General features: G+C 32.7%; 1 protein-coding gene and 3 long non-coding RNA genes across 4 annotated transcripts; 2 read left to right on the top strand and 2 right to left on the bottom strand.

Moving 5' to 3' along the window:
* The first annotated feature begins 310 nt into the window (after positions 1-310).
* LOC107990280 (caffeic acid 3-O-methyltransferase-like) lies at positions 311-7,413 on the top strand. Its single transcript, XM_051086538.1, has 4 exons — positions 311-1,295; positions 5,650-5,966; positions 6,364-6,428; positions 7,015-7,413. Exons 1-4 carry the CDS (start codon positions 865-867, stop codon positions 7,312-7,314), a joined length of 1,113 nt encoding a protein of 370 aa, XP_050942495.1. The 5' UTR covers positions 311-864; the 3' UTR covers positions 7,315-7,413.
* LOC107990982 (uncharacterized) lies at positions 2,750-4,686 on the top strand. The gene is made up of 2 exons (XR_001762858.2): positions 2,750-3,496; positions 4,065-4,686. It is a non-coding gene; the product is annotated as an uncharacterized LOC107990982 (long non-coding RNA).
* Positions 7,414-8,431: 1,018 nt separating the features above from the next.
* On the bottom strand, positions 8,432-9,138 carry LOC127149977 (uncharacterized). Its single transcript, XR_007821897.1, has 3 exons — positions 8,962-9,138; positions 8,769-8,864; positions 8,432-8,678 (listed from the first exon to the last, which is right to left on the bottom strand). It is a non-coding gene; the product is annotated as an uncharacterized LOC127149977 (long non-coding RNA).
* An 823-nt stretch (positions 9,139-9,961) lies between these two features.
* Positions 9,962-10,619, bottom strand: LOC127149976 (uncharacterized). The gene is made up of 3 exons (XR_007821896.1): positions 10,440-10,619; positions 10,183-10,349; positions 9,962-10,078 (listed from the first exon to the last, which is right to left on the bottom strand). It is a non-coding gene; the product is annotated as an uncharacterized LOC127149976 (long non-coding RNA).
* Positions 10,620-22,492: the final 11,873 nt, after the last annotated feature.

Genomic DNA, 22,492 nt, shown 5'->3' with positions numbered 1-22,492 from the left:
CAAAAAGTGTCTCTTGTCATTGTTCCTTTTAGTAACGACTTCAGCTTAGTATAAAGAGTTGGGTCGTTACAGGGAGATCGTTGAGAATTGTCATTGGAGGTTGGCTACAGGTAGCCATCCAAAAAGGTGGTGTCGGAGTGTTTATCCTAATTAAAATTATTTTATAATCTCATTTTCTTCAAAAATCTATTTTAGAGGATTGTCAAACAATTTTTTTTTCAAAATAACTTAAGTTTTAATTTGATCCCTTAAACACCCATCATCTATAAAATAACAAAACTACAAGAAAATGAAAAGTAAAAGTGCATCGAGAGCCTTTTTTTTCTTTTTTTTCCTTTTAAAGAAGAAGTAGGCCTAGAGATAAAATAGTTTTTTTTTCTTTAGCATTTTATGTGCGGCAATACTCATTTTTTTAGAGATTAGTATTTGTTCACTGTTGTGGGTTGATGGTTTCTCTTATTGTTAATTCCATGATACTAAAAGTGGTGTTATAAGAAATCGAATAGTTTGTGTTGGTCTATTGGAGAGAGATTTGTTGTGCAAGTTTAAAGTTTGTGTAGTATTTGTTCACTGTTTTTTATAATCTCAATCATATTAGCACTTACAGTCGTTTTGATATGATTTTAAATTAAATTGGAAATAGAAGGTGTCTCAGCTTCTCAGTAGTTCTCTTTTTTCCTTTTTTTACTTTTTCCTTTATAGAAAATTAAAAGCTTTTGTCAGGGTGTTGAAACAATCAACAAACCGTAGCATTCTATAGCCTTTATAATGCATTATACTCATTTTCTCAAACTTCATCCACCAAAAATGTTGGCACACACCCTTAGCTGCCCTCTTTTCATCATCAAACAACTCCGGTAAGAAATGGCTTCCACGACAGAGGAAACAACCATCACTTCCTTCGACAACCACGACGTCGTGGAACAACAGCACTATGCTTACGCTATGGAACTGGCTACCTTATCGGCAATGCCAATGACACTCCAAACAGCCTTTGAACTCGGCGTGTTTGAGATCTTATCTAAGGCTGGAAATGGGGCCGAGCTCTCTTCGACAGAGATAACGGCTAATATAACCACAACAAACCCCGAAGCGTCATTGATGATTGATCGGATGTTGAGGCTTTTGGCAAGCCATGCTATCATGGGATGCTCTTTGGCTTCTGATGAAGATGGGAATGTGAAAAGACTTTATAGCCTTACGTCAGTTTCTAAGTATTATGTTCGTAACGAAGATGGTGTCTCTTTAGATCCACTTCTAACACTACTCCAGGATAAAGTCCTTCTGCATACATGGTTTGCTTTCTTTTACTCACACATGTGTTGATTTTAAGATGAGAAAATGTAAATTAAATTTGTTTGGCTTTGGTGATGGTAATCATTCATCTTCTTTAGTTTTAGTTTTTTAAACTTAAACAAGTAAACACTAATTTTTTCGTAAGTTTTTATGTTTCTTTTTTCTTTTTTCTAGCTTTGAAAAATTAATTCAAAATTTAAAAACTAAATAGTAAATTTCAACCCTTTTTTGTTTTAATTTATCGATTTTGGCTTCAAATTCAAGTATATTTTAAAAAAAATATATGATAAAATTAGCATCAATATCAAGGTAAACGAAAACAAAAACGTAAACAAAATGTCAAGTCACTTCCAAATGCAACTGAAACAATATACGTATAACCATTTTAATTTTTAGTTTTTTTATTATATTTTTACTTTTTTTTCTTTTATTTTTTTGCTTTTAAACAATGAAAATCACGCACACTTGTTTGATATATATAGTTATACTTTTTTGTTTTGTTTATTTTTATAACTAAATATATGTTTATATAGAGAAATATATGTGAAATTAAAGAAAAATATATGTTAAAGAGTAACATTAGAGAGACAAAAATATTTAAATAGTTAATTACGTAAGAGAGATAAAGGTCTAGAGATAGAAAAAAAAGGTTAAAAAAGGAGATAGCAAGTTGCTATCAGCAACATTGGATAGAAAATTGGAAAATATTATAGGAATAAATATGAATATTAGGAGGAGAAAAGGTCTCAAAAAGAAAGTTTTTGGGGAAGGAAAGGGGAAAAGGAACACCGAGAAGGGGAAGTATGAAAAGTAAATGATTATAATAATTTTTGGGGGAAGGATTATGAGAGATTATTTAGAATCCTTCTTTGGGAGAAGGAATAAGTGGGAAGGAATATGACAATTTATTATTATTATTATTATTTTTAAATTAGTACAAATGTATTTTTTAAAAAAATTCATATAGTAAATCCAATATATAAATATTCGTATTTTATTTACCTAAATTTTAGTATTTTTTTATTAAAAAACATGTTCTATTAGTTTCTGGAAATACGATGTCAATTTTGAACATTTTGTACATAAGTTTTCTGTGCTAAAAAATTAATTGATGTGTTACATGCGAAAGAAATTACATGTATTTTCTTTAAATTGGTGTTGTAAGTATAATATCGAAAAATTACGTATCGTTAACAATCGATTTAAAAAAACGACGACCAACATAATAACATTGAAACGAAATGAAATATAGGAAACAAATGTTTTTCTTTACGAATATAGTTAAATGATGAACATTAGTTATATCGTACAACTTTATTTTGAAATATAGTATTAAAATAATAAAAATAATAATAATAACAATAATAATAATAATAGTAAATTTCTTAATTTAAAATAATAATAATAATAATTATTATTATTATTATCTGATAATAATAATAATAATATAATAATAATAATAATAATAATAATAATAATAATAATAATAATAATAATAATAATAATATTGTAACGACCCAACTCCTTGTACTAAGTCGAAGCCATTGCTAATTTAAAAGATAAATAAAATTTGTAAAGTTTGGAAAGAGAAAAAAAAAAAAAGATAAAACAAAACCTCAAAACTTTCATTTAAAAGCATAAACAAATGTGATTAGAGAGAAGTATAAAAATAAAATCCTAACTCGGGCCCTATCTAATTTTAAATAAATAAAATAAAGAATCAACTAAAATGCAAACATTAAAGTCTGAACTATGACATAAAGTGGAAGCAAAAGATCCCTATGGCTCGCCACGGTCACTTCTGGTCGCTCGCCAGCTTGCCTTGGCTCTTACCTCTGCCCTAGCCTGAAAAATAGAAATGGAAAGAATGAGTATAAAATACTCAGTAATGGACTCACTACTAGTCCCGCTAGGTGACTGTTAATTTCCTATTAGAGTCCTGAAAGTGGTACCCAAGAACTGGCACGTTCCCGAACACGTGCAACATGTGATCCCGGAGGAACATAATTGGTCTTCGGTGATCCCAAAGGAACGCCTAGGACAATCTGGTCTGTAGCGTACCCGGAGGAACACTAAGACAATCGGGCTGCGAGCGATCCCGTCGAACCACTCGAATCATGTCTATGTCAATGCCAGACTGGCGGTCCCGTCGGACTGCGCAGTCCTAAAAAGGTGGTGATCTCGAAGGACACCCATGCAGGTATGACTCTAATAGGACAAGTTAACATACACTCTAACCATAGCATGCATGTAACATATCATCATCACGTCAACAAGTCATATCATGTCATCGTGTCATATCACAACATCATATCATATCATCATGTCATATCATATCCTCATTAATTACCATGTCGTTATACAATCTAGTTATCAATATGCACAACTCAAGAATAAATGTGATCTCTTATTTCCACTCGTAGGTCTAGTAGTAGAATCTCTTACCTGGAGATTTGCTCAAACGAATTCTAACAATAAAGCACGCTTTCCAAGCAGCGAAGTCCTAAATAGTTAGAAAACATCATTTTACATAACTTAACCATCAAACGACCAAGGACCCAAGAATTCAGTCGAAATAACTTACCCTAGGTCGAGGTTGCCACGAATAAGCCCTTAACTGGAGAAATCTCACGCTCCAAAAATCAATTGGTCCAAGATGTCCCTTAAGAGAAATAATTTAATTTAACCCTCAAATTAAATTATTTAAGATCCAAAAATTTTAAATCTTAGTTGGGTATTCCAAAACCCAATCAAACTTACCAAAACAGGTGAACAAGACCAAAAACAGGCTGGCGGCTCAAAGACAGGTGAAGCGGCTAGGCGGCTCGGCTAGGCGGCTCGGCTAGAAAGCAGAAGGCGACTCTGATAGGCGGCTCATGCATGCAGGATGGCTTAGGCAGGCGGCTCACGCGTGCAGGACGGCTCGGCTACGGAGCAGGCGCAGGTATGCAGGTCGGGTCAGCTTCACGCGGCTATGGAGGCACGGACGTGTGGGTTGCTGGCGGCGGGTGCGGCTCAGTTTTTCGGGTTTAGGTATGAGCAACGATTGAAGCGGCTGGGGCTTGACAGTGACCTGCGCGACCGACGAATTGTCTTGCGGCGGTGAGCCACGGGCTGTGACGGAAAGCAGTCGATCGGCGACGGCTTTCAGACAGAGGAGATCAGACGGAGATGGTTCGAGTTGCCGAGGACGGCGCGCGACTTGCGATCCACTTCCGTCAGCGATCGAACGAGCACGGCGGCGGTTGCAAAGAGGCTAGGGTTTGGGTTCAAGAAAATTAGAGTTTTTCTTTTCTTTCTCAATGAAGAAGATGATGGTTTAATGGTGCACGGATCCTAGTGACCTTTTTTTTAAACACAAATAAATAACCAATATTATTTTTCTCTTTACTTTTCCTTATTTTAAACCAACAAAACCAGTCTTCTTTCTCTTCAATTAAAACTCACCAAATCTCCTTTTAAATTCAAAATCAACCAATCACATCAATCTTTTTCCCAATAAAATATCACCATTATCATTAACCAAATAATTCAATTTTCTCTCTCCTCACCCAATTATCTTTATCTTCAACAAATATCTCTACCAATTTTATTATCCAAATAAAATAATTATATTATCCTCAAAACTTAGTTAATTACACAAGAAAAATATAATTAATCTAGTTTCCTCAAATACATCCAATTAACACAACTCCTAAGCACCATCACCATTAGATATTTTCTTAATGTCTAATAAAAATCAAATATCGATAAGTCAAATAATTCAAAACATCCAAAATTTCAATAATTACACTTAAGATAATTGAAACTAAAACATCCCAAATTTTTGGGGTGTTACAAATATCATACCTTTTGAGGAAGAAAGAAAAGGAATAAAAAGGAATAAGAGGCGATTGAGAGGAAGAAAGAGAAAAATTAAGAAGGAATAAGGGGTTAAATATATTCCTTTCCCTCCCTTATTCCTTGTCTCAAACATGTAGTCCTTTCCTTTTCCATCTCTTAAACGAGACCTTAGGAGAAAGTCAAGAATAAGATCGCTAAAGTACATCCATGGAAACAAAGGGCTCAAATTATGTCGGTAATTAAAGGTAGTAGAGCAGAATGAAGAAAAATATAAGATATTTTCAAATATATATATAGCAAAATATAATTACACCAGTTTAGTATTTATTTGCCAAACACGGTAACTAGTTTTTTCTAGTTTAAAATTAAAATTTATTAAACATTATTTTACTTCGGTTAACAATTGATTTTTCTATAATCCAAAACTAAGTATTTAGAAATATGCAACTAAAAGAAGAAAAAACTAATATATGTTAGATAAATTAAACAAATAAATTTTCAAAATTGCAGGAGTGAGTTGAAGAATGCAGTTATTGAAGGGGGAGGTACTACTTTCACGAGGGCTTATGGGGGAATTCATGCCTTTGAATACCTTGGCAAGGATTCAAGATTTAACCAAGTTTTTAACATTGCAATGATGAATCATTCCACTATGCCCATCAAGAAAATTCTCAAAGTCTACAAAGGCTTTGCAAAGATCAAGCAACTAGTTGATGTAGGTGGTGGCCTTGGGATCACCCTTCAACTCATCACTTCTATGTACCCTTACATCAAAGGTATCAACTATGACTTACCTCACGTCATTCGCGATGCCCCTCCTTATCCAGGTACTACTACCTATGAGGTTTTTTTATTTTAGATATATTATTATCTGATTCTTATACCTTTAAATGCTTTTAATTTGTTGGTGATGTTGTATTTCAATTAGATTTATTAATGTTTGACATCTTATGTTTTTGTCACGAGTGATGGGTAACATATATTAAAATCAAATATAACAAACTATTTGTGAAGAGGAGATGGATAGTATCATATTCATGATATGGAAGATTTCTCTTTTTAGTAGTGTTGAATTAAAACATGAGTTTTCATATGTAATTGTAAATAACTTCAAAAAAGAAAGAAAAAAAAAACACACACACACCTATATATATTTGTTCATTTTGAGATATAAGATTATGAATTAAAAACAATGTTAAGAGGGTTTTTATTATGAATTTGCAGGTGTGGAACATGTGGGAGGAGACATGTTTGAGAAAATTCCAAATGGAGATGCTGTTTTTATGAAGGTTGGTTTAGTTTTGTTTGTGTTATTTTCTTGTAATCACTTTTGTTTTTTTTCTTTGTTGTTTTTAAGAAACATTATATTTTGTTTCATAACATTTATTATCAATCATGTTGTTTTAAAATATTCTTAAATAAACACATCCTCAAACAGCTCTTAATGAATTACATCCAATATCCACTCTAAACTTAAATATTTTAGTATAAACCTTGCTTTGGCAATTGTTACACAATATCTTAATCCCAAATAAAAGCTCAAACCATTCTAGTTGGTTAGATTAATTAATATATATATTTACAATAAATCATGACTCAAATTAGTAAAGGTCGTAGGATCTTGATCTAAGGATTGACAAGTTGTGTGGTAAGCGATTCAACCAACATCCACGTTTCAAATGACATAATTTAATATTCTAATCCACTGAACTATATATATATATATATATATATATATATATATATATATATATATATATATATATATATATATATATATATATATACATATATATACATACTCTTATATTAATGTAGTATAACGCAGAAACAAATTATGTTTTACCATCTCGATTTCACGATGTCATATTACAGTTGATACTACATGATTGGAGTGACGAACATTGCATAACGTTGTTGAAAAATTGCTACAATGCAATTCCTGATGATGGAAAGGTAATCGTAGTGGACTCAATACTTCCAACATTACCGGAGACCACAAGTGCAACAAAAGCTGTTGCCCAATGTGATATGGTTGAGATGACTCTGTATGAAGGAGGCAAAGAAAGAACTAGAGATGAATTCAAGGCCCTTGCAACCAAAGCTGGCTTTAAACATGTCATATTTCAATGTCTTGTGGCTAATCTTTGGGTTACTGAGTTTCTTAAAAATTGATTGTTATTATTATTACTACATACAACTAAGGTTTTGGGATGTTGTGATCATGGGTTTCAAACTGTAATTATATATATATACTACTACATATTTGGCCTTCTTCGATGTGCAAAGCACGTCAAAAAATATCTACCTTGATGGTCTTTGCCCATCATGTAGGCAGACATCAAGAAAGCCCGACCATCAAGAAAACTAGTTTTCTTGATGGTTAAAACATGTCATCAAAAGTTCTTTCTTGATGGTATTGGCCATCAAGAAAAGAAACTTCGATGTTTTTTGCCTATCAAGGAAATTGAAAAGCCCATCAAGAAAATGGCCAAAACATGCCATAAAAAACTATTTCTTGATGGTATTGGCCATAAAGAAAGAAGACTTTGATGTGTTTTGCCCATCAAGGAAACTAAAAAGTCCATCAAGAAAACCAATTTACTTGATGGTCAAAACATGTCATCAAAAACCTATGCTTGATGGGATTGGTCATTAAGAAAGGTGACGTTGACGTCTTTTGTCCATCAAGAACGTGGATCAATCCATCAAGATAGCTCTTCTATTGACGGGTTTTACTCGTCAGCAAAACTTTATTATTGACGTTTTTAGCCCGTCAACTATAACAACTTTAGAAAAAAAAAAGGGTCATTACCACCCGCCCTTATATGTGACCTGATCGACCTCAAACAATATAAAAAACTGAAAAACACCAAAAACTGAAAATATGCAAAATTCATTATATACAACTACAAACTAATTCAAACTTCTGCAAATTCGTATAAACTACATAACCCTCCACCACAACTCCAAAACTACATAACCCACATAACTCCAGAACTCCAACAACTTGAAACTTCTAACTTCACAACTTATGTAAAATCCATTACATACAACTACAAACCTAGTTCAAACAACTCCTTCAAATCTGCGTGTCAACTACATAACCTGCAGAACTCAGAACTCACACAAATTCAGAACTCCAAAAATTCGAAACTTCTAACTTTCCAACTTCAAACAACTAATGAAAAATATCAACAATCACAAATATGAAATTCATACCATCATACCATATAATTGAAACAAACAAGTAACATATATTTCATAAAATTACTAGACATCCATCAAATGAACTAATTAATTTTCATTAATCAACTGTAAACCAATGTTGTTCTACAAAAAATAATATCTAACAAATATGATCAATACATAATCCTACAGAAATTGACATCGTATCAAGATATACCTAAATTATAAATATAAAAATTACCTGTTCATTGCAATAAAAACATGTATCATATGTAGCGTCCTAGAAAGTCACAGTATTTCACTCTCACCATATCCAATTCAGATTGAGTATAAGGCGCTTGTCTCGTCAACTGTAAATGAAATAAATGTAATTTAATTACTAGATTGTACTAAGCGTAAAAATAATAGATATAAGAGATATGGTGCAATAAAATGCATACCACATCTGCAATTGTAATGCTCTTTTGCCTTACTATGTCTTGCATGAACTTCATCACGTAATACCCACATTCTGTACTGCCCGGCTGTTGAGCACACTATACACACACATATATTCAAAACACATGTTAAAATAAAAATAAATATTTAAACTGAACGCACATTATCATTTATTTATAATATAAGTACTCATACCTTAACAGAAACCCAAGTAAGAGGTCGAGCTCTTGTGTTATTTCAGCATAAAACATTCTTAAGCCTCTGAATTAAAAAGAATAAAAAAAATAACAAACTTCAATTTACATAATAAATATACACTTAATGTGAACTTACGGTTAAATACTTACGTGTTGACCATAGATTTCAATTCGTCTCGAACACTACCATGTCTTAACGAATCGAGTGCATACATCGTATTTGCCCGTAATGAGATGTCTAATCTTTGTTTACTAGGGCAATTTATGCTTGGAGCAAAAAAGTATTTTTGGAATTGTATAATTCCAAATTTGTGCTTTGCTATTTAACTCGAAGAGAACAAAGCTAATTTTTTCAAGAAAAAGGTGATGTATGTTGCAGACGTTCAGAATAGGCTCAAAATTCTAACTTGTAATTGGTTTGAAAAATTAATCCATTATATTCACGTAATTGTTGTCTTGCTACTATTATTTTTATAACTTCATTGAGATATGAAATTACAGGGCCAAATGATTTACAAAAGATATCTCCAATTGGACAAAAGAGAATCAAAACCATATGACAATTTATACCAAGAAATATTGATGAAGATAACATGCTCTAATGATAGGTTGAAAAGAAAAGAAGAAAATTGATGGCATACTAGTTGATAGATCATCAAAAGAAGAGCCTTCTCGAGCATAAGGTTGAACTGATTGTTCATCAATATCCAAACTTAAAATTTTTAATAGTGAGCAAATGCCTCCCTGTTGTCATAAATCAATCAAATGAAAACCAAAGAAACGTTGAATCAAACAATACCGAAACTAACCTGCCGAAACGAATAGCATCCATCAACCAACTTATTTGTTCTTCCCTGAAATCCACACTCTAAACCAACTTGACGAAACACCACCCAGTCCTTATGTAGTGAAATAGATTCCAATCTTATCCATAACATGTCAAAATAACATGTAGCATTGAAGCCAAAGAGCATGGTCTTAATACAAATTAATGAAGAGCAAGATTAGCAATGGTGATTAATTTTCCTCAACAAAGTCTTACAAGTAAACTCCGCAAGTCCAATCGGTGAACCTCATTGATCAGAATCAAAGTAGCCAAACCACAAAATGTATACCTGATGAGGTCGATATATTAATTAGGTACAAAAAGAAAAAAGTTCCACTAGGAACGTGAAAAGATATTCATAGTGCTGAGCATTCAAAAATTGGTATCCATTACTTCCATGATATTGTGAACCTTCAAATTATATAGAGATTGAACAATCATATCTTTTATCATCCCACCAATGAAAACTAGAGAACACAACATCCAACAAGATAAAATGAATAAAGGCAGAGAAACATACCCATCATGAGCCTCGGATCCAGGTTCTCCCGCAATACCACCTTCAAATGAACACTGGAAAAGAAACATAAGTAAAACATTCTGCAAGGAGCCATTGACCATGAATTCAGTCACCGTAGCCAATGTCCCACCCGATCCATCCTGCACGACACCATAAAAGGCCACCACATTTGGATGGTGAAGCTTTGAAAGAATCTCAGCTTCACGCCAAAACTCTATCGTCTGGAATTTTCAAATTCAATATATGAAATTAGAGAAACATGATCATTCTGAAAATAATTGTGACATAAATAGTAAAAAGAAAAATGATAATCTTATCTGTTTTAAGTTTAAAGAAAAAAGAAAGGAAGAAAGAAAGAAGAAAAGAAATTATCAGTAAGATTCCTGCCACTACTCCAACACACATAAGTTCCTCGGAATGCCAGTGAGGGGAATTGTTCATTGGTTCAACAGTTGGTAATGAAATTTTGAAACTGTAACTCTGTTTTCCCATCCCGCTTATCAGGAAATATTAAACCATCAAAGCATTGTCCAATTTACTGCTAGAGATTAGAGAGATCAAATAACCTGTGAGAGATCATTCAAATTAACTCACCAATCTTTAATGGGTTTTCTTAAATAAATTTTAAATGTAAATGGATTTATTAATTTAATATTAGAAAAAAATTTGTTCAAGTTATGTACCTAACAATTTGACTCTACTTTTAAAAAAATAGAAATTAATAAGAAAAATGATAAAATTAGAGTAGTGTTAATTTAATTTGGGAATAGAGTGAATGAGATAAAAATGATGAATATCGTGTTTTAGTCTGTTAATGAGGGCCCAAATTTTGTGGTTAGTGGAAAATATTTTTTCTTGATGGGCATTGTCAATCAAGCTATCATTTTCTTGATGGGTCTTGCCCATGATCTTATCGCAAACCCAAAATTATAATTCTTTTTCTTGATGCCCATCAAGATATCATGTTTCTTGATGGACCTTGCCCATCGTTTTTTTTTTATGTCCATCAAGAAACCTGACCGATCAATAAAATTCTAAACCCATGAAGAAATCCAAAACAAATATATTAATTTTTTTCGATGATGGCCATTGCAAATCAAGAAAATTCATCCCTTGATGGATCTTGTCCATCAAGAAAACCTATCTATCTGGATGGGTATTGTCCGTCAACTAATATATTATCCATGATGTTTATTGTCCATCGAAATATAGTTTTCTTGACGTATGCGAACCATCAACGAAACTAAGGGAACTTTGCCCATCAAGGAAATTAATAATCCATATTTTTTTTACGAATTTTCGTATTTCTTTAACAAAATATGGGAACTTTTCTTGATGTACATGACCGTCAAGATAAACATTGTATCAAGAAAAATATTTTTCTTGATGGTCCTTTGCCATGACCATCAAGAAATCAAATTTGTAGTAGTGATATACTTTTTAGAGAAAGTACGGTGTGTGGTGTGGCTAAATTGCTAAGCTATTTTAGTATTTCAACTTCAATTTGCTATGTTTATTTGAGCGTGTTAAAATTAATTTGGCTTCATTTCTCATTTGCATCTTTTATATTAGTACCCTAGTAAATGTTGTTACTTTTTTACGTTGCTTGTTTCACGTATGGAAATTTTATAGATATATATATTGTTGTATGTTTATATATTTGTGGAATGTAATTAGCTTTTTACACGGACAAGTATTTAAGTAAAATGGATCTTTAAGATTGATGATAAATTAATAAGGTATTTAGGAATTAAATCATAAACTAATTTTTTAAAAGAAAATTACTTCTCAGTGTTGGAAAAACTCACAACTCTATTTAATCTGAACTGAACATGGATGAAAGACCAAAACCTATAAAATGTTGAATTACATAGAAGAAAGAGATGTAAGTTAATGGTCTTCCTTAACTATGCAGCTTGTAGACTAGAATAATGGGTGAACCCTTTACTAGAATAGGAGGGTAAAAAAAGGGCATAGTACCATAACCTTATATTTTATAAGTTGATCCTACGATTCCCCTAATTTCCTAATATCAATGGGTTGGATTTCTACTCAACCATTCACACATATAAGTTATAGGCCCATGAATAAAATCATAATATACTTTGAATAGAAATCCATCAAAATAAAAAATATGAGAATAGAAAATAAAAAAATAGCAAACTGTTATTTTATTTATTTATTTATTTATGGTAAAACTAACTGCCATAAATATTTTTTCACTTTTTTGGTCCAAAATTACCCCTCCACGGATGATAATTGTCCATATATAAATACAGTGTATTTGTTGAGATCAAAAAATCAAACAAAATATCACATATCAAGAATACAGTGTATTTGTAAACACACTGTAACGCCCCGAATTTTCGAGGTAAATTTTATCTTTTGTGGGGATACGAAATTTTTTTGAATTTAATGTTTTGTAAATTGCTATAATAATAATATGATATTAATTATATTATTATTATTATTTATTATTATTATTATAATTTATTATTGTTATTATTACTATTATTTAATATTATTATTATTATTTAATATTATTATTACATTATTATTATTAATTATATTATTATTATTATTATTATTATTGAATATTATTATTATTATTATTATTTAATTTAATATATATATATATTTAAAAAAAAAACCCTAACTTACCGCGCGCGCCGTCCCCCCCCCCCCCCCCCCCCCCGTGAATTTTTCTTCTTTTTCTTTTTCTCCCTTCCTTGCCCGACAGCCGTCCGGTCTTCACCTACAGCCGACAACGTCGTTCTTCTTCTTCTTCTTCTTCTTCTTCTTCTTCTTCTTCTTCATCGTCTTCAGCATTTCACAAAGCCGTCGCCGCCGTCTCTCCATCTTTCTCTTCCGCACGCGTCTCTGTTTCCGTCCTCTGTCTCTGCCTCTGTCTCCGTCGGTTTCACAACGCTAGCGTTCAACCGCCGTGGCCGCCCCATTTCCGATCTCCTTTCTGTCTCACGCAACCACGCATCTGTCGGCCGTCTCTGTCTCTACCGCAAGTGACATCCCTTCCTCCGTATGCCGTCCGGTGCAACCCAGAAGTTTCGGGCTAAATCGCAGACCGTCGCCGTGTGAAATTTCGTCCGTCGTCGTCGGGCGCAGCCAAGGATAGCCATTCGCGTGTGCGTCGGGTGTTTCGAGCCGAGCCGTGAGTCCCGGCCAAGCCGAGCCGCGAGCCAAAGACTGAGTCGAGCCGCGAGCCGACCCGCGAGCTAAAGACTGAGTCGAACCGAGCCGAGCCGAGCCGAGCCGAGGACCGAGCCGAGCCGAGCCGAGGACCGAGCCGAGCCGAGCCGAGCCGAGGACCGAGCCGAGCCGAGGACCGAGCCGAGCCGTAAACTGATCCAAGCCGAGCCGAGCCGCGAGCTGGCCAACCCAAGCTCCGAGCCAAGCCGAGCCGAGCCGAACACCTCCAAGCCAAGCCGAGCTCCCTGTTTACCGAGCCACCTAAGCCTTCTTTCCTCCACTCCGGGTCATGGTGAGTTTTCGGTAAGGATTGTTTTGATGATTTCCCTAATGTTGCTATATCCGATTCGAGTCGAATATTGGAATAAGATTTGGTCCTATCTTTCATCCCTTGAAGGTATTAAGGAGTTGACGTTTAAGTTCTCGGGTTCTGCGGCAGGCTTGGTTGGAGATAGCTTTCTTTTCCTTGGGTAAGTCAACGGTTGTTGCTTAGGGCCAAGTAAAATGACTTCTACTAGTATCATAGTTTAAAAACCCTTGTGTTTTCGTTCAGGTGGATCCGTTGAGCGTGGACTCGATCGAGGGGCATAACCAAGTTTCAGGTAAGGGTCTTCCTACTACTGGACCTCGGATCGAGGCTGGAAACGTAGTAATCCACAGGGGATTACACGTTAGTAACTGTACCGAATAAATGTATGTGTGTTTGACTTTTAAGTATTGTTGCTATACTCTTGTCTGATGTAAAGGTAACGCGACCGCTAGTTGTAGCTTGTGTGCTATCGGGTGTAAGGAGTTGCTTGCGGATAGACCCTGATGCTGGATGTTCGATATAGGGTGGTTATGTTAATGGGTTACGTTGTAGATTGGGATTTTATGTCGATGGACCCTGAAGTTTACGGTTAGTTACGTGGTAGTCATTGGTCTGGACATTGATCATGGAGTTGGTCAGGGAAGGACGGTGAGTCCGATTTTGATTGATTAGTTGATTGGGTCTAGGGGTTACCATAATGGTGTGCGAATTGGAAACGCGTGTAGCAACTGAGGGTGTAGTTGTTTAAACCTATACTATCTGACTGACAAAGCCTATGGCGGAACTGTAATATGAATGCCGTTGGGGTATGACTGTTGTAGACGGTTTAGTATGGACTGAGGGGTAACGGTTAGCTTCATCTATGGGGTAGTGTGCCTTACGGATATGTGCATCCTTCGGGAGCACTAGACTGATATGTGCATCCTTCGGGAGCACTAGACTGATGTGTGCATCCTTCGGGAGCACTAGACTGATGTGTGCATCCTTCGGGAGCACTAGACTGATCTGTGCATCCTTCGGGAGCACTAGACTGATGTGTGCATCCTTCGGGAGCACTAGACTGATATGTGCGTTCTACGGAACCACTAGACTGTTATGTAGGGTACCCCCGAATAGGAAGTTAACTGTTGATCCCTAACGGGCCCAGTAGTGGGTCCCTTACTGGGTATGCTTATACTCACCCTTTTCTCTTCTTTAACTTTTCAGGTAAGGGCACTGCGAGGGGCAGACCGACGAGAGGCAGGAAGAATGCGTGAAGGCCATATGGACGCGTCTGGTTTTCTTATTGCTTCCGTTGATGTTTTTTTTTTTTTTTTGTTAGAATATGTGGTTTTGTGATTTTGAGTTGATGACCTGAGTTTTTATTTGAAACTTTTGTGACTGTGATTTAAAATAGGGCTTGATACTGTTTTTTTGTAATATTTCTAACGTTTTAAGAAATCGTAACCGGTCCGTTATGAATTTTACGTTGTGTGGTCGAGTTTTGGTATTGAGTAGTGACCTCAGCTTAGTCCGGAAAGTTGGGTCGTTACACACACCCACTTATGATAATTATTAACTAAATCAAAAAATTATTATATTGTTTCAGAGATCCTTAAACATAACAATTGGTTTCAATATCCCCTAATTATCTCGATAAAAATTAAAAAATTAACAAAAAAAATAACTTCAAATATTCAATTTTTTATTTTTTGAATTATAGATTCAAAATTATATAATGCAATAATTAATTATTAGGATAAAAATTAAGAAATCAACGAAAAAGTATTTCAAATATTCAATTTTTTCCTTTTTGGAATTATACATTCAAATTTGAATCTCTCCCAAAAATCATGGCAAATATAATGCAATAATTAATTATTAGGATAAACATTAAGAAATTAACAAAAAATAATTTAAAAGATTCAATTTTTTTACGCACGTAGATACCAATTCTTTCTTAAAATCATGGCAAATATAATGCAAATAATTATCTTTGGTAAATTAGTTAAGTTTAAATTCAAAATTCAACCCTCCCTAAAACCATGTCGAATACAATACAATGCAAATATTAATTATCTACGATAAAAAATGTCAAAATTAAGGGAAACTAAATTAAAAGATTCGATGAGAAGCAACGCGTGGAAAACAATATTCACAATCAATCGGAACGAATGAAAGAACGCAAAAACAAAAATTTGAGGAAAGAACAGAGGAAAAGATATTGTTAAGAGGAAACAACGGAGGAAAGAACCAACATCATTTTTTGTTTTCTAAATTATTTACCAAAAAACACACATAATAAATTAAGTTTACATTCTCTTAATTCTAACATTTTTATTTTCTAAATTATTTATGAAAATCATTAACTTTGTCTTCCTAAGATTAGATTCATAAGATTACGTCATATACATCTTCTTCCTTAGCCCTAGTCTACCATATCTTCTTAATACTCGACTGCTATATCAAACTAAAACGTGAGAGCTACATAAAAAAGAAAAACAAATACCCATTATTGAACCCATGGAGTCCGTATAATATATGAAACAATAATTTAATTTAATATACAATCCTCTTATATAGAATCTATCAGGGCTATGATAAAACTTGGAGAAGACGTGAAATTTCTTTGAATTCCATTAGGAGTATTTCGGAGGACTCGTATGTCATGCTATCTGCATTTTCATATGCATTGATCCGAAACAACCCAGGTATAAAAACTACAAATACTTTGTATTTTAACAAATAACACAAGATCAATCTAAAAATATATTGTAATTCTAAATTATTTTATTTGACTGTTTCTAGGTACATATACGACTAAACGAAACAAACAACTCACCGAAGGTTGAAAAACAAATAGAAGGGTGAAACAAAATAAACGGTTGAATACAAACGAATGAAGGCCAGTGGAAAGAGATCTTAAAAGGGAATGGTGGAAAGCGATCTTAAGTGGAGAGCGATCTTAAAAGGGCCGGTGGAAAGCAATCTAAAAGTCACCACAAATGAGAGAACAGAGATGGCCACGCGTATCTTAGGTGACAGTGGAAAGCGTTTCAAAAAGGAAGAGAGAAAGCAATCTTATTTTTCGAAGGAAAAGAGAAGGTTCAAAAAAATTCTAGGGTTTTCTTGGAGAAGTGAAGTTGTTGCATGCAAAAGATGTGATGTATTCCAAAAGATGGTTTCAAGAGTGTGCATAGTTTGTATTAGATATATAGGGTATTTGTGATTTTTGTTACCATTGTATTTAGAAATCGAATTTGTCAATTAGGTAGGGGCATTTAAGGCATAGTTGTCCCATTTATTATTTAAAAATTAACTGTTTTGCTATTTTTTCAATTTAAAAATAAAATTGTCATTTATCTAAAGTAAACCTTATATTTTGTTATTCTTGTCATCCCTACTTTAAATAGGTCAAATAATGTAACTGTAATCTATTAATTAGTTGCCCATATATATACAATTTAAAAAATCTCACTACATTTTGTAATTGTCGTCAATATTCATAACGGTACAACAATAAATCAATTTTGAGTCAAAGAATTTGTTCATTATTGACAATTATTTGTTGTCACTAAAAGTTGAATTATGACTTTTTTCTGTAAAAATCTCTGTTGATCGTTATACCTTTAGGTCACATTTACTCGACTGTAAAGAAATAATTGATGTAATCGTAGTGAAATATATATAATTGATGGATCAATGATAATGAACTTGAATTGCAAACGTAATTAAATTGTTTTTTAACACATATACTTAAAATTACTAGCTCTATAAAATTTATTGTTTTTGTTCCTGTATCTCTACCTCTGAGAGTCAAGCGGTATTGACATCAATAACGGTAATAGTAAAGATGTTAGAATTGAGAAATTTTCAGTTGTAACGATAATAAATAATGATAGTTGCAATGTTAACTATATGTTGGTAACAATAACGATATAGGACGTAATTCTCAAGTGTAATTGGATTGACCACTCTGAACTCATCAATCGAATTGTGTTATTTCATTATAGATTTGGATGTAGATCCCATGTGTACATTAGTACGATTGTGTAGCTCAAGTAAACAAGCCAAAAATAATCAAATGGAGGTTTTTTTTTTTTGTTCGTTGATCTATTATAGTTTTTGGTAGAGCTGATATAACTTTTAAAAATAATGACGAATATAACGTCGAAAAATATTGGACCCATTCTTTTTATTTTTAAATTTCATTTAAAAGCTTTGAATTTTAAAATAGACTCATTTTCTTATTCAGAAATTAAAGGAAAAATTATTATAATAAATGATTGATATAGATAACTATTCAAAACTTCGTTTAGTAATCATCTCAATTTTTTATTTTGAAATTTTGAAATTTAATCTTATTTTTTTTCTTATTTGGTTCGTTTTATCCAAAACTGATGATCAACTAAACATGCTAGTTTTATAGTATTTTAAATCGAGAAAAAAAAACCTCAATTCCTTTTAAAAATTGAATCAAATGGTTTTGATTGTAGTCGGTTGGTTTCAGTTTTAACAAATTTTTCCTTTACATATAACATAGCTACAAATGAAAGAGAGAGAAGCATAGAAGAAGATGAAAATAAGATAAAGTGGTAACGTACAGTGAGGCAATAGACAATGGAATGAATAGCATATAAAAAAATAAAGAGTGGTAAGAAAATGAGGGTATAAAGTAAGGAATGTAATTTCCAAAGAATTGACGAAAATGAACAACAATGATAACAAATATACAACGAAAAACAAACCTACTATGGTATGTGGTCATGGGAGAGAGGTGGTGGGGGCTTGAGTAAAGATAGAGAGAGAAGAACGAACACTTGAAGTTGTCGTGGCAAGGGTTGAGATGGAGAGATAATTGAAAGCTTTTTTTAGTATAAAATGAGGGGAGATTTAAGTCACAAACTTTCTGTTCCTTACCACGTATAAGTTGGGTTAGGTCTTGTTGAGAGAGAGAAACGAGAGTTTGAAGTTGAAGGAGAGAGAGGGAGGGGAAGAGTAATATTCTTCGATGTGATTTAGTGAAAAGAGAGATGTGTTATTATTTTAAGGCTTGGAAGTGAGACTAGGCTTTCAGCTTTTGGGCTTTATATTATTTGGAATGTGGGCTAATACATTGATGGTTTTTATTAATGGATTTTAACTCAAATTGTCTAATTTGGCCTATGAATTTATACAATAGACTTAATTTGCCTATATATTGCACAAAGGTCCTAAATGAACTAATTTTTTATACAATAGACTTAATTTTCCTTTATTAATTTACGAATTAAAAAAAATAATAATTGGGTAACTGATATGTTAATGGCGTGAAAGAAGGGGAAATTTTGAAACTATTATGGAAAGAGCATAATGGGAGAACGAGCGAAAACCAATCTACTCTCCTTCGTGTGCAGACATTCTACGTTCGATCATTAGGGTTTTCAAAAGCTCATTCTTCTGCATACATTCTAGGTTCGTGCAAGTCGGTTCCATCACTGTGTTCAGAAGCATTCTTCCCTTTCGGTGAGTGTTTTTATTCTATTCTTATCTAAAATTAAATGGGGTATATATGGAACTTCATTTCGTGCGCATAGATACACCGTCAACAGCTAATTAGGATTTTCAAAAGCTCATTATTTAGCAGACATTCAACGTTCGGGAAAGTCAATTCCATCACTCTGTTCAGAAAGTTGGCTCTCTTCCAATGAGTGTTTATTTTTTGTTCTAATCTGAAATTAAAGGGGGTATATTTAAAAGTCTTCCATCACTTTGTTTAAAATGTCGAAGAAATTAGAGTTCAGGTGATAATTATCTTTTTAAATCACCTTAAAGTGTAGAGAGTCTATGTAAAACAAATCTCAAAAGTAATGCATGTTGTATATATTGAATGATTAAATCTAGTTTGCAGTTTGTATATATTGAAGTGTTGATTTAGTATTTAAACAAACAATTTTAAGTGCAGATTCTCTGTGAAAACAACAAAATAGTTTGTAAAAGCGAAAGATGCCTAGGATCGAGGATGAAAAATATAAAATCAAACAAGGATGAACCTATTGTCATTGACGATAATACAGAGATATATTTCTTATTTACTGAATTTAAATTTTAAATTGTACAAATAGTTAAACACAAATATAATATGTGTATATATGGTAGGAGAAAGTACAAAATGAAGAACCAATAGAATACCAACCACTACAAACAATATATCCAAAGGATGATGAAGAAGAATTAAGAGGACTGACAGGTACACAGATGTGTACCAGGATCAGAAGTTCGAGAAAACGAATGTGGTGTTCGAAACTCCAGAAGCAAAAATGCCAAAAAAACAACAAAGGAAAACAATCTAAAACAGTAAGTATATGTTATATTTACTAATATATATATTTTATATGATTTATGCTGATGACTTAATTATATTTGTTTGTAGATTAATGAAAGAGAAACTTTGTATGGTGTACCACTAAACTTCTCGTCTAAGTGTGATGAGGTTTATTTATGATCAATACAAATTGAAAAATGTTTTTTGTACAAATGATATTCAGTTTTATATATGAATAGAAACTGACGTTAATGATATTCTATTATCTGCAGGACAATGTACCAATAGCCAAAAGGAGATTGTTCGAACATGTGCTGAAGGAGAAAGGGAAGGAAACTCAAAGTGAAAATGTACGTATATATAAAATGTAGGTATGTAAATAACTATCCCTACATTACAATAAGGTTTTGGTTGTTTATATGAAATGTAGGCATCTAAGAAGAGGAAGTTAGAGAAAGTTGTGAAACCAATGGAACAAAAGAAGGACAATAGTAAGAAGATAAAAAAAAAGTGATAAGAAAGAAGAGGAGGAAAAACAAGGAAATACAAATGTGAATAAAGCAAGAAAATCAATTAAAAAGGTATATAAAATAGATGTATATAATATTTAAGTTGAGTAAAGTGCAGTTAATTATCTCTAACAAATGATTTTATAATTTAAAATGTATATTACTAATATTGTTTCAGAAATCGACTAAGGAGAAAAGAAGAAGGAAAAAACAGAAGATATAGAGGAAGATTATAAGGTAGTCATTAAGTTATTGAAATATACTTTGGGTAATGTAATTTAATAGTATAAATTATGTGTGCAGAGTGCACCATTGGTCCTGAAAAGGAGTCAATGGTCAAGAGTGCAAAAATTAAACATCTAATGCAAGATTAGATATAATTAGAAATATAAAAAGAAAATTAAATAGTAGGGAAATAGAAGTATTTAGAAATACGACTTTTTGTAGTTTTCTAAACCTCAAATTCTCCAAATTCCAAAGCCAACTCCTGTAGCACATAATCAGACGTCAATGTACATTGACGAAAAACGATGAATTATGGTTTAACTTTAAAGCAACTATAGCCAAATTCGGTATTAGGGAATTCGAGGCAATAACTAGTTTGAATTGTGCTCCATTGCCAACCGTAGATAATTCTAAGGTGAAGAATAAATTTCTTTCAAAGTAGTTCAAGAATGAAAATCCTATATCAAGGTCAAGGGTCTCATTTTTATTTATTGAATCAAAAAAACTAAAGGATGAAGATAAAATAAAAATGGCCAAAATATACTTCGTAGAGAATTTCCTCCTTGGAAAACAATTCACCACCGGATGTGATTTGGAATACATCAAACTACTGGATGATGAAAAATAGTTTGATGCGTATCCATGAGGAATGATAGGGTATAATGTGTTGATCGATTCTATTAAGAAATCTATAAAAAAAACCTTTCTACCTTAGCTGTTGGAAGTTTTAGATTTGCTTACTCTCTATTAGTATGGGTGTATGAGTGCATCCCTCTGTTGATCGGTCCTTCAATATTTTGTGCACAAAGAATTGATGATAATAAGATATGCATGTTGAACTAGGTAGTCGACAGCCACCCAGAATAGAAAGAACTAGCAGAAAAGGTCTTCGACTATGAAGTGGTTTGATAGAAACTCTATATTTTATACTTACTGAGAATATTTTATATGTATATGCATATAGTATAAACTCATATCTAAATGTAAATTCTGAAACAGTTCCAATACAAGGCCATGTTTTCCTAAGGATGATTTCATGGAACGAAACACGTTCCATGAAACAAAAATGATGGAGTAAATTGATGATAGATTTGAGAGAGGTGAATGCTCACGGGAACCTGAGCAATCTAAGGAAGTTCCTGAATACTTCCTCAAATTTCAAGAAATTATGATGGTCAACGATCAATGTTTAAACATGAAATTGGACAAACTTATTCTGGAGGTCGAAGGTCTAAAAAATATGTTGAAAGAGAAAGAAAAGGAAACAGTGGAAAATAATGAAACCATACAAAGGGATTGTAGCCACCTAATTTCATCCTACATTTATTTTTATTCTTTAAAATATTTAGTAATTATAATTTTGTCTAAGCTTTTATTTTTTTTAAAGAAAAAAAAGGGTAAAATCTTTTGTAATAATATAAAATCTTATGTTTTTTTAATCTTTTTATTAAAATGGAAAATAGAGCCATTAATGAGAATATCTATTATTTAAAAAAAATTCAAATCATTTTTTACTTATCATTTTAGAAAAAAGATAAATACAAAATATTTTCTGATTTATCAGTTTAGGAAAAAACAAAGTATTTTATTTTATTAGTATCATATTTGATTTATCATTTTAGGAAAAAAGTAAAATAATATATTTCATA

Source organism: Cucumis melo, chromosome 6 (genome assembly GCF_025177605.1).
Source record: "Cucumis melo cultivar AY chromosome 6, USDA_Cmelo_AY_1.0, whole genome shotgun sequence".
Classification (NCBI taxonomy): Eukaryota; Viridiplantae; Streptophyta; class Magnoliopsida; order Cucurbitales; family Cucurbitaceae; genus Cucumis; species Cucumis melo.
The sequence above is the reverse complement of the archived record's forward strand: the minus strand, read 5'-3'. Positions and strand labels throughout refer to the sequence as shown.